Source organism: Syngnathus leptorhynchus, chromosome 8, assembly GCF_054491065.1.
Source record: "Syngnathus leptorhynchus isolate UIUO chromosome 8, UIUO_Slep, whole genome shotgun sequence".
Classification (NCBI taxonomy): domain Eukaryota; kingdom Metazoa; phylum Chordata; class Actinopteri; order Syngnathiformes; family Syngnathidae; genus Syngnathus; species Syngnathus leptorhynchus.
This window is the reverse complement of record NC_141202.1, coordinates 3,108,961-3,125,718: the sequence shown is the minus strand read 5'-3', so window position 1 is coordinate 3,125,718 and position 16,758 is coordinate 3,108,961. Positions and strand designations below refer to the sequence as shown.

General features: G+C 45.8%; 4 protein-coding genes and 1 non-coding gene across 9 annotated transcripts; 2 read left to right on the top strand and 3 right to left on the bottom strand.

The window, feature by feature from the left end:
- Positions 1-639: 639 nt before the first annotated feature.
- gem (GTP binding protein overexpressed in skeletal muscle) lies at positions 640-3,055 on the bottom strand. The gene is made up of 4 exons (XM_085918019.1): positions 2,642-3,055; positions 2,103-2,179; positions 1,805-2,009; positions 640-1,638 (listed from the first exon to the last, which is right to left on the bottom strand). The coding sequence occupies exons 1-4, from the start codon at positions 2,964-2,966 to the stop codon at positions 1,376-1,378; spliced, it is 870 nt and encodes a 289-aa protein (XP_085774145.1). The 5' UTR covers positions 2,967-3,055; the 3' UTR covers positions 640-1,375.
- Positions 3,056-3,737: 682 nt separating this feature from the next.
- On the top strand, positions 3,738-3,847 carry trnal-caa (transfer RNA leucine (anticodon CAA)). The gene is made up of 2 exons: positions 3,738-3,775; positions 3,803-3,847. It is a non-coding gene; the product is annotated as a tRNA-Leu (tRNA).
- Positions 3,848-6,175: 2,328 nt separating this feature from the next.
- On the bottom strand, positions 6,176-16,672 carry rad54b (RAD54 homolog B). Of its 4 annotated transcripts, XM_085918014.1 has the most exons (18): positions 16,184-16,672; positions 15,795-16,085; positions 14,258-14,430; positions 13,553-13,652; positions 13,000-13,161; positions 12,667-12,850; positions 8,945-9,433; positions 8,706-8,868; positions 8,414-8,639; positions 8,253-8,339; positions 8,057-8,177; positions 7,851-7,990; positions 7,500-7,790; positions 7,264-7,427; positions 6,929-7,190; positions 6,786-6,852; positions 6,490-6,687; positions 6,176-6,416 (listed from the first exon to the last, which is right to left on the bottom strand). In XM_085918014.1, the coding sequence occupies exons 5-18, from the start codon at positions 13,144-13,146 to the stop codon at positions 6,199-6,201; spliced, it is 2,757 nt and encodes a 918-aa protein (XP_085774140.1). In that variant the 5' UTR covers positions 13,147-13,161; positions 13,553-13,652; positions 14,258-14,430; positions 15,795-16,085; positions 16,184-16,672; the 3' UTR covers positions 6,176-6,198. The 4 variants fall into 4 exon arrangements, with proteins under 4 accessions (XP_085774140.1, XP_085774139.1, XP_085774141.1 ...); XM_085918013.1 differs by having other exon boundaries at positions 13,553-14,430; XM_085918015.1 differs by lacking the exon at positions 14,258-14,430.
- Positions 9,613-12,697, bottom strand: LOC147051919 (fibrinogen silencer-binding protein-like). Of its 2 annotated transcripts, XM_085918018.1 has the most exons (3): positions 12,667-12,697; positions 11,058-11,682; positions 9,613-10,635 (listed from the first exon to the last, which is right to left on the bottom strand). In XM_085918018.1, the coding sequence occupies exons 2-3, from the start codon at positions 11,462-11,464 to the stop codon at positions 10,065-10,067; spliced, it is 978 nt and encodes a 325-aa protein (XP_085774144.1). In that variant the 5' UTR covers positions 11,465-11,682; positions 12,667-12,697; the 3' UTR covers positions 9,613-10,064. The 2 variants fall into 2 exon arrangements, with proteins under 2 accessions (XP_085774144.1, XP_085774143.1); XM_085918017.1 differs by lacking the exon at positions 12,667-12,697 and having other exon boundaries at positions 11,058-12,656.
- rnf41l (ring finger protein 41, like) lies at positions 14,705-16,605 on the top strand. Its single transcript, XM_085918020.1, is given in 6 exon segments — positions 14,705-14,910; positions 15,012-15,151; positions 15,414-15,440; positions 15,754-15,916; positions 15,992-16,116; positions 16,169-16,605. Coding segments are annotated over 6 exon segments (1,098 nt in total).
- Positions 16,673-16,758: the final 86 nt, after the last annotated feature.

Sequence of the window (16,758 nt, the reverse complement as noted above, 5' to 3'; positions counted from 1 at the left end):
AGCTGGGCTGATAAGGCCACGTGTCGTCAATAGCTCTGATAGATCATCGCACCCCAGATCGCCACGGTGACCCGGGAGGTCACCTTGGAGCAAGCGACCTAGTTGATATCCGAGCATATTTATGCGTAAAACCGGTGTTGCGATCTTGCAACATCCTGTGGAGGGCAAAAGCAAAAAAAAAAAAAAAAAAGGCAATCGTGTGAATCCTTAACCCGACGGCTTGTGAATGAGTCATGGTTTGGACAGCAACACACAACCTGCCATTGCCGACACCTCGCACAATTTGCATGGATTATGTAACCACGCAGGCCAGCATGCGCAAACACCTTCTGTTTGACAAGTTGGGAGGGCCCTGAAAGATGTTTGAGCATTTAGTCCATATCCTTACGTAGAATTCTAGAATGTTGCCCTGGTGGGGTTTTTTTTGCAGCTTTTCCAAACAAGTCGAAAGTTGCAACCCAAATCTCTCATCAGGCACTGAGCATCCAATCGTGTAATTATTTGATCTTTTTTTTTTAATATTCACCGTGATGTCGTCGCCTTGTGACTCATGTGTCACGTGTTATTTTTCGTGGCCATCATGTAACTCCATTGTGTCAAATGTGAGTCACACACAAAGGAGATTTGATCTTTATTGAAATAAGCAAATCGGGAAGCTATGTGGCTAAATGGCAACATTGCAGGGATTTGCATTGATATCAGGTGCGGTATAAGATAAAGATAACGTTGAGAATATTGTCATTCATCAAAAAAAAAAACTCACGCTTAAAACATGTCACCTCTCACACATACATCCAAATAATATCACACACCACACCAAAAACGTTTGCCCACAAAAAACTCTCAAACGTGGCCAGAAGATAATTCAATCACTCAAAACACTTTCATGTGGACACATTAAAAAAAAAACATCCCTAAAAAATCCTCTCACAAATAAAAACTCACTCATTCTCACTTAAACCCTCAAAATACTCTCAAGCACGGTATAACATGCACAAAAAAAAAATCACAAATGTTAAAAAAGGTTGGCACACAACAAAAAACGGACAACAAAAACTCACTAAAATAACAGAAACCCCACAAAATAAATAAAAAAAAACTCACACACACAACAAGAAACCTTTCACTATAACAAAAAAAATAATCCAGTCAGGTTCTTTCACTCTCTCTTCCTTGCGTTTTTCTCATGGGTGAAAGATAAATGTGTTATTTTTGACCTATTGTGCACCTCATATGTTGACCTTTGTGTTACTATGGAAATACACTGAATGCAAATAGCAAGAGAGGTATCGGAAACACATCAATAAATAATCCTCCTTGTCCATGGGCTTGCTTGTAAACAGTAAACATGTCCATCAAATTGTTCAGTCTTCTTCTACAGAACAGACAAGTCGTGGCAGGATTTGGATTTGAGCCAAAACGCAACGCTGGGATTGTTCCTGGCTACCATCTTGTCGAGAAAACGTTTGGCCTTAGTTGGGAGGTTCTCCCGGCGGGAACGGCGGGCGGCGCCCTTGGAGTCCTTGCGTAGACGCAGTTGTCGCACGATGCCGCGGAAAGCCTCCCACACATTGTGCTGCATGGCGGCGGAGGTCTCGATGAATTTGCAGTCGAAGACGGCGGCGCAGGCGCGGCCCTCTGAAGCCACAATATGTAATGTGATTTTTTTTTATTTATTTTATCTGTATTATTTGATTCTAATATAAATTGGGGCTTCACCTCACCTCACTAATATTGGCCACAAGATGGCGCCAAAGCAACATTTCGATATTAGACACGGTTGTAGCTTTTTCGAGATTCTTACCGTTGGTTGAAACCTCTCTGCGTCGCACCAGGTCACATTTGTTTCCCACCAGGATGATGGGCGTGTGTTGGGCGGGTCGAAGGCGGCGCAGGGTGATGCGGAGCTCCGACGCCCGTAAAAAGGACGCTCGGTCGGTGATGGAGTACAGCAGCAGGAAGGCGTCGCCTGAATGCATGTAGCGCTCTTGAGCCCATTCGCTGTCACTCTGCAAAATAATAGATGGGGGGGGATTATGGGCATGAGGGGGAGGGGGATTCGATCGCAGTTTGCCCTTGCCTCTGGTGTTGTTTTGACTCACCTCCGTATCCCATGTGTCCAACAGGGTGATTGTTGCCGTCTCTCCATCTACATCCAACTCTCGCTCACGTAGTTCTTCTGAAAAATGAAGTCAATAATAAATAAATTAAAAAAAAAAAGAATCATTTCATATTTGTGATTGTGGTTTACATTCTGTCCAAAAAAAATTTGATCCAAGTAAGCAAAATGATCGTGATACTCTGTTCAAGTTCCATGGCAGCAAATTAATGTCATCTAAATGTATATCTATTTTTTCGTACGCTTATCCTTATATGGGTCGTAGGTGTGCTCTCTGTCTGAGGTTATTTTGGTACATTTTAGAGTTTTTTAACTGGCTATGGGTTTTTGGGGTGAGTGGGTAAGGTGAAGCGTCGAAACGTCGTAACTCGAGGACCACGTGTTAAAATAGTCAAAGCTCAAAAACACTCTCATCATACATCGCAAGTACATTAATAAAAAAAAATATATATCTTTTTAATTTAAGACATATTTATAGTCGTTGAAAAAAGTCATTGCGATTTAAATGAGGTGAATTCTCACCTCCGCACAGCTCGCAGTCATCGCTGTCCATGCTGTCCGCGGCCCCGGAAAAGATGCAGGCGAAGGCGCTCTTTCCGACCCCGCCGTCCCCGAGTAGCACCACCCGGTACGGATTGACCGAGTCGGCGGAGATGACCGAGTCGGACGAGGAAGACCAGCTGCCGCGGCTGCTGCCTCCGTCGGACTCTCCGGCGGAGCTGGCGCACGACTTGGATCGGGAGATACAAGCGGGTACGCGGGCCAGAAGGCTATCCGGGTCGCAGATGCTCCAGCGGTGGATCTCGCTCTGGAGGCGGAGACTGTGCCGGCGCACGCTGGACATCATTGTCCCGTTGTTGAAGATATGAGCCTTCTTTTCAACTCCTAAATAGAACTTGAACTATTTCAAGTCAACTTTTCAATTGCTCCCTGTAAGCTTGGTTGTATTTGCAAGCAGGATTAGTTGAGAAACATGTTGCTAGTGGAACTGGAGCGTTTAGTGCCCCCTCGGCGTTAATCTTGAAATGCTGCTGGGATTTCCCTGCATGTTTATAAGAGGAGGTCCTCTCTCTCTCTCTCTCTCTCTCTCTCTCTCACTCGAGGGGGTATAAAATCACTCTCACAGGGGGGAGGGGTGTTTCGATCCACTCCCACACCAACACTAATGTGCACTAATGGTCCACGGAGACTTCAGGTACGTGCATTGAGAAAATGATTACACAACATATGCATGAATTTATAAAGGGGCTTAATGGATTTGCTCTCACTTGGAAATGTGTCTTGCTGTCATTCACACCGAATGTTCTTTTCACATTTCGAGGCTGTCGGTGGTGTCTAAGAATTAGAGCTGGGGTGGAAATGGCAAGAGTTAAATGGCGTTTGGGGGGGGTCACATAAATGACATTTTCAAAACCTTCTCAAGTTGAACACCATCTGTTGGTTGACTACCAGGCCACGTGAATGATGTCACATGATCTGGCCTCTGAGTCTTGAGGTCTAATCTAATACTTGAGCAGGAAATATTTGGTTCTACTGCTCGCCAACATCAGAAGTTCATGGCCAGGCAACTGTAGCCTGCATTCAGTAGGTACCTTCGATTACTTTGTTTATCTCATCAGTCAGGATGGCCGAGCGGTCTAAGGCGCCAGACTCAAGGAACAAATCCTTCCAATCAAATGGGAATTCTGGTCTCCAATGGAGGCGTGGGTTCAAATCCCACTCCTGACAAATTTTTTTTCTTTAAATCAGTCAGCATTTATCTTCAAGCGGGATATTGTCACAAATTTTGACAGATGCTTATTTTCTGATACAGAGAGAACGAGGCATGATGCTTGGTTCATACTAATCTCTGCTCCTCATTTGTTACCATGGAAACTGAACTGAATACAGTCATGTCGTTTGCAAGACGACCATAAAGTCATGTTTAGTTTTTTTCTTCTTCTTCATTTAATAGACAAATTGTGTATCGAAAACCTGCTCTTACACGACTCGCTTTAATACTTCATTTTTAATCTTGGTTTGATCTTGAAGAGCTTTTACACTAATTGTGGGATTAGACCTTTTTTTTTGTCTGCTGTTGTTTGTGTCATGCAGCGCTTGTGTATCAAACGTCTCATCTACTGTGGCCTTCTGCTCTGATCTCATCCGGCTGACAGACGACACGGGCGACATTAAATCCTTGTTAAGTGCTGGACCGTTGACCGGGGTCAGGGGCTTTGGTACGGCACATTGGCGGTTTGGTTTAGATTGAGAGCCGCAAACTAAAGACGCCGTAGTGTTCTATCTCACAAACTGGGACAGTACACAGATCATTTCAACCTTAGGTTGTCTGTAGACCGAGAGGTCATAAATAGGGTGAAGGGCAAAAGTCTATCGGGGGATGGGAGGGGCGAGCGTGAATACCACCAAGGCCGGCTTGCGCTTCGAAGGCCGTGTGCTCAATTCGATCGGGCCGGCGAGCCTTCACCGTGTCTGTGCCATGGCCAGTGAGGCGGCTTCCGATAAAATATTTGGCGGGTATGTGCCGCCCGACGCACGTGGCAAACGCTCACGCGGCTTAAATGTCAATGACTCTCTGAGTGATCATGAATGAAATATAAGACACGCAACCTCGGGGAGGGTTAATACCGGAGGCTCGGCCCCCGACTGCCTTACCGTGATCACGTGAAATAAAGATCTAATCTGTCATTTAGTTTCTCATCAAAACAAAGTGCGCCCCTCCCATCAGAAGTGGTCATTCAAATCCATACGGCGGATCTTTGTGCTGGCAGGCTTAACAAAAAAAAAAGTGGGGATTGGCCACTAGCGGATGGTTAAGAGCTTTAGAACGTGCGCTCATCAGACACATGGCCCAGAGACAACATTTGAATCAATCTGACGGATCGCATTTGCTTGTCGGACACGTGTTCAGTAGATACGCTGACACAAGATGAGCTCAAACAAGCTAGCGTAGCATCCCTCACGAAGGGCGCTTGCCTCAGCTCATTTTGAGAGAGAGACGAGCTGGCCTGTCTCGAAACATACATAAAAAAAGTCAATAAAAAGAAAAAAATATATATATATTTTTTTAATTTTTGATTATTTTTTAAATGACAAAAACCTACGAACCAACATTAGAAGTTGTATCCAATGCTTTGTGCAGAACTGCAATACTCTGACTCACCTTTCATTTTTAGGTCAAGTATTACGAGTTTGATCAAAGAATAACACAAAGAGATGGCGAAATAATACCTTTTCTACAGACTGGAAGGATCTGAATAAACTCAAGTTAATTAAGAGTAAATATTCACAGTGGCTGTAATGAGAAAATCCAAATAGCCCCGAAACCTAGTTATTACACAAGAAAAAAAAAAATTGCCTGATAGATGGCGGTGGTGACGGTTAAATAAATAATTAACCCTCGACACAGTTGAATACAAGTCATACACAGCAGCACATGCACAACACAGGGAGAACGTAACTCCCACGCGGCGGCTCAGTGCCGAGCAGCAGCGACAAACAAGGCTGACGAGTGTCTCACGTCGCTTAACCGGCGTGACTAACTGGACCGTCATCAGCATGAGGAAAAAGCGGGAAAAGCTTTTTGTTCGGTTAAAAACGGTCAACTGAGCACTTCCAACGAAGGAGTTTAAACTAGATGAGTACCAAAATGGATGTTCTGTATAAATTCTCAGTACGTAACATCTAAACATCCCTCAGGCATGATTAGGATGAACTGCTGGTATTACCTTAAATGGCCAGAACAGGATCTCCGCATGAGCAGCACGTATGAATCCTAAAACAATAGAGAGGAAAAAAAATGTTTGAGAGAAAAAAAAAAAAAACACTTTTATTTATGACTCAATGGATTTAATGGCCATTTAACTTACCGATCACAATATTCTGGACTTCTGCAGAATCTGGGCTCGTGTTTTCTCAGGAACAACTCAATCCGTTCATCATTTCAATTCAAATTATTTTTTTTTAAGATCAAGATAGTAATTAAGATAAGAAGTGTTTGCATGTTAACAATCAACAACAACAAAATCTGAGCAGCGTTATCTTCAATGCTGGACATTTAATAGAATCTTGTTTGGTAGTTACTGGTCCACGTGGGAGATGGTAGTTTGAAAGGCAAAGGTGACGTGGTCTCGGGCGTGATCGAGGTAAGGGTCAAAGAAGCTGCGGGCGTCTCCAGAGAAATGTCTCCACCGCATCAGCTCGGACATGCTGAGGTGCTTCTGGGCCGAACCGCAGCGGTCACGACCCAGCTGGCACGGCCGATGGTCAGAAGGTTCATCGTCTTCCTCTTCCGTATCTAAGCAGGGAGTTCAAAAACGATGAGTGGACACAATTTTATTTCTTCCAAACCGGATTCAAAACAGGCCTACTGTTGACTGAGCCGTCCACGTTGCAGCCGCAGTTCAACAGGTCGTGAGTGAGCGACGGCGTGTCGGTCAGGCTGAAGAGATCTCGCAGCTCGTTGGCGGAGAAGCTGGCGTGTTCCGAGCCTTTGCCGAGGTCCACCACCGTCCCAGAAAGCCCTTGTTTGGACACTTGCCGCTGGAAAATGCGTTCCTCGATAGTTCCTAAGAAGGTCACCACAAACGTGTGCGGCTCAGAATGTCAAATTAATTTCACGGAAAGTTTTTTATTTTTATCTCCAAGCACACGAAATGTACGATACCTGCAGTGAGGAGACGGTAAGTGTGCACGGTCTTCTTCTGTCCGTCGCGCCACACTCGTGCCATAGCCTGAGCAGGACAAAGAAGCAAACTTCTCGTTTCAGCAAACAAATCACACCACCTTAGACTGCTTTTGTAGTTCTACCTGAATATCATTAGCCGGGTTCCAATCGAGGTCATAGAGCACCAGATGGGAAGCTCCCACTAGGTTGAGTCCTACACCGCCAGCTTTGGAGCTGAGTAGAAACAGGAAAGCGGAAGAGTAAGGACTGTTGAAGCCGTCGACCAGCCGCTGCCTTTGGTTGGTGGGCGTTTGTCCGTCCAGCCGACAGAACGTGTAACTCAAGCGCACGCAAAGCTTCTGGAGCATGTCCAGCGTCCGAGTGTAGTTGGACACGATCACAACCCTGGGAGGAGACATACAAAATGTCAGAATTGAAATTTAGCAGACGCCGCGACAGAAACGTGACGATGACGTACCTGTCGGATGGACTCAACTGTCTGATGGTACTCAGGAGGTCCAACAAAACCAAAAGTTTCCCGGAGTCATGAAGGTTCAAGTTATCTGAAGAGTAGTTTTCTGGGAATAACACAGGAAGGCCTTCATAGAGTGAGCTCTCCTCGGAATCGCACTTCATTTTGTCCTGAAAGCAAAAAAGGCCACAAAGTGAATTTTAACAGGACTAATGAATCGAAATCTTAAATCCCAGTCTCACCATGACGCTGGCGTGAAGCAGGGCTGGGTGGTTACACAATTTTTTCAAGGCGGTGATGCAGGCCAGGTGCGTATGTGTTTGCACGGAGCCTTGGAGACAAGCTCGGAAGATTCGGTGGCAGAGGAGCTGCCTGTAGATTTCCAGCTGCAGCGGGGACGCCCTACAGAACAAAGTCCAGTCCAGGCGCGGCGGCAGGTAATCGTTGATGATCTCCTGGGTCCTCCTCAGGATGAACACGCCGGTGAGTCGGGAGAGCTCAGACGCTCGCTCGTCTCCCAAAGATCTGTCCTCCTAATTGGCAGATGGGTTTTCTTTCATATATTGACAGAATTTCAAATGTACAAGAGTCACCTCTGAGCACGAAGGCTGCCTGGAACGTAGGATGGGCTCTTCAAATACTTTTCTATACGCGGTGCTGGAGCCAAGTATGCCCGGATTTACAAAATCGATAATGGCGTAGAATTCCTGCAGGTCATTCTGCACCGGGGTGCCTTCAAAAAAAAAAAATTTTCATAAATTCAATGGCGGTCAAGAAGAGGGAGGAAGTTCAAGCCCACCTGTGAGTATGACCCGACGAGTGCAGCTCAGGCTGCTGAGAGCCGAGGACGTTTTGATGCTGCTGTTTTTTAATCTGTGACCCTCGTCGCAGATGATGAGACCGAATTCCACTTTTTGAACCTGAGAACGAGAAGGTGTGAATTGGGTCGGATCGGGCTTTCGGCAGCAAAAGTTGTCGGCGGGATGTGGGCGAACCCGCTCGAGGCAGCGCAGCAGCATCTCGTAGCTGATCACGAGAACATTGTGAAGGTTCGACAACACAAACTGCTCGATCCGGTGGTCCTGACAATGAGAAACAACGGTCCAAACGATTCATCTCACTCATCTTCCTCAATATTGTTGATCTTCTCCCTCACTTGATCCACAGTGAAAACGGTGATCCTCTCACGGCCCAGCCATTTGTTGAACTCGGCGGCCCAGTTCTGCACCAAGCTGCCCGGAGTAACCACCAACACGCGTTTGGTGACGGCTTTTCCTCCGTACGGTCCCTGCTTGAGCAAAGTCCAGCAGAGAGCCACACTCTGGAGGGTCTTCCCCAGACCCATCTCGTCGGCCAGGATGGCGCCGTAACGCCCTGCGGTTCTGATGTTACCGACAAACCGAGATGATTGATTTGAATTGACGCAAATTTAGACACGTAAATAATACCTCATGCCCATGACGCATTCGTAGAGAAAAAGTAGTCCGTCTCTCTGATGGGGACGTAAGTGAGCCGTCAAGTGCGGGTCAACCACGACATCAACCACGGGAAGACCTGATTTGTTATTCGACCACTGGTGGTTGGGCGAGGGCCGAGGCATCACGAGCGCACCTGAGAACGATACGAAGAAAACTTTAGATGTACAAAGAAGAATATTATTGAAGTACTGGGTGGACAGTCAACACACCAGGTGCTAGTGGATCATGGCGAGGCTTGTAGATTTGTTCCTCTTTCGGTTGTGATCCCGGATGCTCCGCTCTCCTCGACAGCGTCGGGGGGCGGAAAGGTTTAGATGCGAGGCGATGTGAAGGAGGAGGAGCCGTCTTTGGGAGAACGTCTTCTACCTGTGCTTCTTGGAAACAACGTCCCGTGGCAAAGGTTTCTGCGGATATGACGCCCATCACCTCTACCTCCTTGGCCCCCATCATCAGGGTCTCTCCTTCGGCGAGAGAGGCCAGCACTGATATCTTGTAACCGCTGCCCTGTCCAATGTTCTTGCCCTCCATATCTTTCAGCGTGGCCGTGCGACCCCTCGTCACCAGCACGGCGTCCCCCTCCCAGCGTTTGTGTTTCTTTTTGCTGGCCTTACACCACATCACGCTGAAGTATCGCGTCGTGTCTGGGTTGGGTTCTGTATCTGGCACTGGATTTGACACGGCACATGCTTGAGGGAAGCCTGTGGAAACAGATGAAGAGGTTTTTATGGATGCAGATGTAGGCCCCGCCAGTAGAGGTCAGTGTTGCACCAGTTGTGCACATTCACAAATGCATTCAAGAGTGATCACATTGCAGGATTAGGACAGGAAAAACTTGAAATGTCAATGAAAAATCGACATCCACAAAGCAGGTCTTGAACTCGCCATAGTAACGTTTTTAATATAAAAACCATAAAATGGACAAACAAAAACTAACAGCACTTGACAATCATTTCTGCAGAACACAACATTCCCTCCACTTGTATTAAGTACCAATAATAAAGGTCACAAGACACATTCTGCAGCACCATTGTTTCACTGGTAAACGATTTTTTTTTTTTTTTTTTTAGCAACACAAACCAACGACAACATGAAGAGATGAATCGGTGTCTGCTGGAGGCACTATGTTTACCAAAGTCGCAATCTCACCGATTTTAAATTGATCCTCATCCACCGCACGGTATTTAATTTCAGCGCATCATTATGTAGTTTCGATATAAGCTACGACTCCTGAACCTGTTATGTGAGCGCTACGGAATTGGCGTGACATCACAGCAGCGCGCTACACAGTGTACTCCGTTGACGTTTTCTACTATTTTGTGTTTCTTCTTGCTAAAAAGGGGTAGGCAGTCCGTGCCGAAGTCGGGCCATTTTCAGTTTCTCCACTTTGATTTTGGCTCTCAAAAGTTCCTCTTCTAGTTGCTGTTTCCTCTTGAGCCCCTCCCGTTTCTCCTCAAGGTACATTGCCGCCTTCCTGTGATTGGCTAGCACCAATTCGTGTTCCTCTTTGGCCATGTGCAAAGGGCGGAAGCGCTCGGGCTCGTGATGGCGGTAGACGTTGTTAGGGTAGATGTTATTGGGGTAGAAGTCGTGGCGTAAAGACAGCGGCGAGGCAGAGAGAGGGATGTTGACAGACGAAGGGGCGGGAGACGAGGATGCGTCATAAACTCGGATGCTGTCCGCATCCTGTTCCCCCATCGGCTCCGGGTCCGACTCCAGCCCCGGGTTGGCACGTGTGGACGGGAGTGGGAGATCTGGAGGCGGTTTTACATCATCGTCCGGATCCAGACGGACAACCACATGGGGGGCGGTGGGGACGGCTGCTGAGTAGTCTTGAGGGACGGCCAAAGAGGAGCTGCTGCCAGGAGGTTCGATGGGAGATGGGTGCTTACTGTATAATAATCTGAGGATGGACAGCATGATAAGGTTGAATATATAATAAACCCTTTTGAGATCAAGGTTTGTGGTATATTTACAGTTCGAAAAATGACCAAACACTTTTTAGGCAGACGTCAATTTTATACTTTTCACTTTTCAATGTAGTGCTCGGGTTTTACCTCAGGAGTGGGCAAAACATGTGGCTCACTATTGTTTCATCAAAATTTGCCCCACCCCATAAAATCAAAATGTAATGCTATTTTAGGCTTTGTTTTCCAGTACATAATCAAAATAAAAACACGTTTTGAATAAAAATCTGTCCCCCAAAAAAAAAGGTTCTTGACTCAACTGTTCTGTTGCAAATTCAAGAATATTTTTTTAAAGCCTACAATTTATGCAAATCATTGTTTTGCCAAAAAGAATCCATCTGGTTGAGTCACAGCGTACCTGCGTAAAGACTGGTCCTTTTCGTGGATGGGCACATGTTGAAACAGGTGAGGGATCATCTCCAGGACTCTCCTGGTTGGCTCAGAGATGCTCGCTCTGTACTCCAGCTGGGCATGCCTCCGCTGCACCACTTCCTGTTTGGCCGACTCCTTCAGCCTCTTGTAAAGGGTTCTAAGGCCCTGCGCTGTGCGGTGGGGTCTGTCTCCCCCCAGGGCATTGTACTGCTCCGCCACGGTGTCCCAGCATTTGTTCTTGTCTACGATGACCGCATGTTTGTTGTTGTGCTCCTCCAGGATGAGCACGTGAGGCCGGACGAGCTTCAACAGGTCCAGCTTCTCCGAGAGGGTGAAGTTGGAGGAGCGAGCTTTCCCCACCATGCTGGAAAGGAACACCGAGCCGGATGCCATCTTCCAGCGGACTTCAGCGGTCACCGGTCTCGTCCTGTTCCGCGATTCTCTTAGTCCACCGAGCCATGATGTTAAGAGCGATTTAACTGCTCTCCATCTCCTTTTCTTCCTCTCCCCATTCCAAATAAAACACAGGCTGTGGTCTGACAAAAGCGTGGAGCTGCACCACTCCTTGGTTTCCCCTCTCTCTGCTTCCTTGCACAACAAAAATCAGGCTTCTGCCGTGCACAATAAGATTCAGGCTTAACTAGGCCAGCCTCGCTTAGGCCCCCGCCTACCTCCCAGCGTTTTGGATGAATTCCTCCCAGCTTAGACTGACGTAGCTAAGCCGCTTAAACCCAGACCGACCTACTTACAGCTCGGCCTCTCTAAACCTCAAACCGAGCACAGCGAAGCCACGTCGTCTCAACACAAAACAAAAGACGGTGGCACACATACACGTGGATGGAGGGGAGATGGGGAATTCGGTGGATATTAGTTTATTTAGGAACGGGAGATGGTTGTAGTGTAAGGACTGTGCCGGGCGGGTTTAACTAACTACAACGCTGGGTGGAGTTTAAGGGAGCGCGTCGCGCATGCGCATGACAGGGTCGCGTTGGAGCTATGTGCTACATGCTAATAATACCGCCACCTATTGATTTACATTGCCGAATTCAACGAATGATCCCTCCGTGACGTTGGACAGAGAGCCCGCTTGTGTGTTCGTCTCTATCCAAGCACAGAGCTAATTCAGCCGTGTTGTTGCCGTTTGTATTACGAATCAAATACGAGCGATACTCGATCGTGGCTGGTCTCGACCGTGAACGAGCTTGTGGTTAAAATTGGCTGTTCTTATTTTGCTATGCTTTTATTTATTTTTGAACAAACGTCAGTGTTTAGATTGCAGGTATTTGATGAAATGTTAAAGCGCGGGCTTGCATTATTCCAAGTATCCACTAGAGGGAGACTCCGTGTCTGTAAATAAATATTGCACAGCGCTTCACGCCTTTTTTTGTAATACCTCTTGTAGTTGCGCACAATTTTCTAGACATGTCATGTCAGGGGTCTCTCACATTTAATAATAAAAAGAAAATGGTAAAACTCTATTGATGGATCCCAATTAAGACATTGAAAACACCATAGACAGTCTCGGTATGTGATTGAGTGTTTTTTTTTTCTGAACATACTTCACTTGCATAACAAAAAGTTGACGTTCTCCTTACCTGCCCCTTTGATGTTTTGTAGTGTTGGGAGCTCCTGTGATGCAGCGTTCAGATGTTCCGTCACAATAACGTTCTCCTTGCTTTCAGTTGCACTGAGCACTCGGGCCAAAGCCTTTGACAAAGCTGGTGCTGTCTGGACATGGACATTTTGATTGGGAGGTGGAACTCCTAGACTTCTCTGGACCTGAGTGACAAGCAGTTGTGTGAGGAAGGACAGTTTGAATTAGTGCATGAATAGTTCTCAACCTTTTTTTTCCTTAGAGGGAAGACATTTAATAAAACATAGATTGATACTTTACATCTGTGTCTGAGATGGCATTGCCTCACCCTCACCTTATTCAAGCCATTGTCCAAGCCAAATTCAGGGTACTGGGTTTTGGGTTCTCTGCCAGTACATGAAGAAGCAGCTCCAGGAGGAACAAAACAAGGCTTTTTTGCAGCATTACCTCGTAGATGGCTGGGAGCTGCTGAGCGTCTCATTTTAGCAGCCACTATCTGTTAAAAAATATATATATATAAAACAAAATATATCAACATTATCTCAACACCATTGATTCCAAACCACTGTTGGCATCAATACTTCAATATGATATACCTTTTGTGACATTTCGGTGGTGTAAAGTGTTTCTAATGTCACATATGTGCTTTGTAATTCCATGATGTAAAATGCAAAAGTAGTTAATTGATGATTATGTATTCATCCAACTACAACTTTCCTTTGAGTTCAGCGTGCCAATTAACATGACATTTTGATATAGTTTAGTAATCTATCGTGTATCGTTTTCGGACGCGAGTAAGACTTAACTGTCAATTGTCAACACACAGACACTTTACGTAGCACAACTTGAACACAATATTAAATGAAAGTGACAACGACTTAACTTACTTGCTATAGTTTTGGAGAAAGAACCATTGGTTAAATGTTACTGCTTGAGCCTCTCTTGTCTTTTAACAATTTGTTTCCTTGTTTTTTCCCGCGGAGTGATCTGTGAAATGTGATTGGTTGTAATCCAGGAAGTAGATGAATGGGAAAAAGAAAAAGGGGTGCGTTCGTTTCGTTGCATACTTATAGGTGGGGCCTGCAGAGTTATGAATGGCTAAAGTCAATTATGTGAGGCATTTGTCGCATGGAAATTTTTCATTTCTTTAGCACCTTTGGACAATTTAGACTCTCCAGCGAATTGACATGTTGACGGAATGTTGGAATAAGATCGAATACTAACATATATTGAATAAAAACACCCAAGCACAGGAAAAAACATGCAAACTCCAAGGAAGATTTTCTCATCCGAGTTTTGAGTCCTGAAACTCAGAATGTACTGTAAATCTATAATTTTGAGGTTGGTTAAAATGTTTATATTGTGTTTAAAGTGATGGGATGAAATGCATGTGTTATGGGTTGTTGATTTTTGACGTCAATTGATGCTGTGCAGACTGTAATCCAATCAAGGAAGGAGAGAGTTTAATCCCAGTTAATCCCACATCCACAGATAGAGAGAGAAAGCCCACAGGGGGAAAAAACAGCGGTAATCTCTGAGTTCAACGGCGTTAAACAGCTCATCTGGTAAAAGAAGAACGGAACCTGCCATACATCAGCATGTGAGTGTCAACTGTTATTCTGTCTCCATTGTCTCCCTGATGTGGTCCGGCTGTCGTTTGACAGCTGCCTTCCTGTGTCTTCAAACGTTTGTTGTCAGGGATACCTCTCCATGGAGATACACTCCCCGAGGCAGGGGCGGGATTTAGGAGATAGGGGACCCTAGGCTTGATGGAGCAACAAGGAAAGAAGAGCATAGCTCGAGGATAAGAGGCACCCGTGGAGGTTATTAAATCAACAGAAGAAGGAAGAGTTGGAACATCAGGTGAGCACTGGGTTGAAATGACATAGGCAGTGATGGGCTTTGCAGAAATAGATACCAGTACATATAAAATGCATCACTCTATTAATTTCATATTTAATGTGTTTTTTTTTTAATGTTTTTTAAGTACCCATTTAGTTGTGCTTTTGCCTGCTCATGTTTTTTTTTTTTTTTCCAGGATGGGTTATGACCTGGAGAGGTTTGTGGGCTACGTGAATGAGGGCCTCCTATGCTGCGTGTGTCGCGATGTTTTACGGCGCCCCCTACAGGCGCCCTGTGAGCACGCTTTCTGCAGCGCCTGCATCAGTAGCTGGTTGCTCCATCACCACACGTGTCCCGAGGACAGGCAGCCACTGGACGTGGGCAGCCTCAAGCCTCTCTACAGGTTATTTGTGATAACGAATGGCTTGATGTGTGTTCTGACAAAAAAAAAATTGAGGCAGCTATGTACTCAAGCAACAAGGCCTCGTGTTTATGTGTCGACAGGTACATGCGCAACGATCTGAACCGTCTGCAGATCCGTTGCGTAAATGCCAGTCATGGATGCGAGGCGGTGTCCTCGTTAGAGAACCTTCACACGCATGAGGAGGAGTGTGACTTTGCCTTTGTATCGTGTTCAAACTCAGGTATGAAGACTTACTTTTCACACCAGTAAATCATTCACTATTAATATATTCCTAAAATGATGTAAATGGATAGCCACGGTAATCTGACACCTATGGGCATCCAACAGATGGATCCATTGTTGCCATGGTGATTAATGAATTTACTACATTACTTGTTCAGGGGGCAGCTAAGGTCAACTTCCCATTATTCTTTTATGAGGTTTTTTTTGTGTACAAATTATGCTCTTGTTCTCCCAACATGACGGCAACACATTGCTGACAGGAGGCAACGACATTTGTTCTCGTTGTGGTAGGTATGGCGGACGAGATCGCGTGCATGCAGAGTGGAATTGTTTCATGCTGCAGTGAGCTACTTTTGGTTGCCAGTGATGGTGGTGCTTTACTTCTTTTTTTTTTTTTTACACTATAGGTGCAGAAATTCACAACTACAAATTTGTACACTGTGAATGACAAAATTATAATCGATAATTAGCCTACCCAAAAAAAAATAAAAAAAAATTATAGAACAGCACAGCTTCACAAGCTTCGCTTAACAAACAACTGAATTGTATTTTAGTCAGCCAGATCCAAATTTGAAAATCAACTCTTTCTGTGCATTGCAGGGTGTCCCGCACAAGTGGAGAGACGAAGTTTGGAGGCTCACCTTTCAGAATGCAACTTCTGCAGCCGAGAATGTCCAAACGGCTGCGGCCACACTCTCCTCTCCACCGAGCAATCGCAGCACAACTGTGTGGCGGAACTTCGCTCCGAAGTTGAAATGCTGCGGTATGGAACCGTGAGTGGACCAGCGCTCCACCCGTCAGTCACTTGTCATAATTGATCTAAATGTGCACCACAAAGGGTTGAGATGGTGTGCAAGGTGGAGGAGGTGAGACGAGAGATGGAGTCTCGGTTGGACTCGCAGAGGAGACACATGGTGCAGAAGGAGTCGCAGCTGAAAAACGAAGTCGAGGAGGTGAAGGTAAATAAATAAATAAATCGGAATCAACAAATTTAGAAAATGTAAAGAAATTTTACGAATAAAAGCCTTACCCGTCTCTCCTGTTTAGGGTCAGTTGTCCCGCGTAATCTGCGATGTGCGTGCTCTGCTCGGAGCAGAACGTCTAAGGCGACAAGAGCTGGCAGAGGTGGAGTTGGAGAAAAGAGAACTGCTGGAGCTCCTCCGAGACCTGCACCCTTCCAGGAATCAGCAGTCGGCTGACCAGCTGGGCCAAGAGCAGCGTCAGGAAGAGCAGCAGACACCCCGATGGGAACCTACCTATGAGCCATTGAGGCACCATCGGAGGAAAGCTTCCTTAAACCTATCCAGTCTTTCGCTTCACTCGTCTCAGGCTTTAAATGGACCCGGTTGTCCTTCTTCACCTCAACTGGGTGACGGTGCGCGTAAAAGCGGAACCAGGAGTCTGACGCTGGACTGCATCAAGAAGAAGAGTCGTGAGGTCACCGTTATCTGAGCAGACTGGTCCGAAGATTAGCCAACTAAGGATTGTAAAGATTACATTGGTGATGGTCAAATGAATTTGAAAGCATAATCAAAGACAAAGTAAACAATCTTTAAACAAATCATTTTCTTAAAAAAATTAATTAAACCATTTTTTTTTGCATCG

What these genes read in the sequence shown, in the direction of transcription:
- gem (XM_085918019.1), bottom strand. Translation starts at nt 2,966, where the DNA reads ATGATGTCCAGCGTGCGCCGGCACAGTCTCCGCCTCCAGAGCGAGATC. An exon ending in TGACTGCGAGCTGTGCGGAG is followed by an intron (nt 2,180 to 2,641) that starts GTGAGAATTCAC and finishes TTCATTTTTCAG; the next exon opens with AAGAACTACGTGAGCGAGAG. An exon ending in TGGACACATGGGATACGGAG is followed by an intron (nt 2,010 to 2,102) that starts GTGAGTCAAAAC and finishes ATTATTTTGCAG; the next exon opens with AGTGACAGCGAATGGGCTCA.
- LOC147051919 (XM_085918018.1), bottom strand. Translation starts at nt 11,464, where the DNA reads ATGGCATCCGGCTCGGTGTTCCTTTCCAGCATGGTGGGGAAAGCTCGC. An exon ending in AAGGACCAGTCTTTACGCAG is followed by an intron (nt 10,636 to 11,057) that starts GTACGCTGTGAC and finishes GTCCATCCTCAG; the next exon opens with ATTATTATACAGTAAGCACC.
- rad54b (XM_085918013.1), bottom strand. Translation starts at nt 13,146, where the DNA reads ATGAGACGCTCAGCAGCTCCCAGCCATCTACGAGGTAATGCTGCAAAA. An exon ending in CCGTTTTCACTGTGGATCAA is followed by an intron (nt 8,340 to 8,413) that starts GTGAGGGAGAAG and finishes TCTCATTGTCAG; the next exon opens with GACCACCGGATCGAGCAGTT. An exon ending in TGCTGCGCTGCCTCGAGCGG is followed by an intron (nt 8,178 to 8,252) that starts GTTCGCCCACAT and finishes TCTCGTTCTCAG; the next exon opens with GTTCAAAAAGTGGAATTCGG.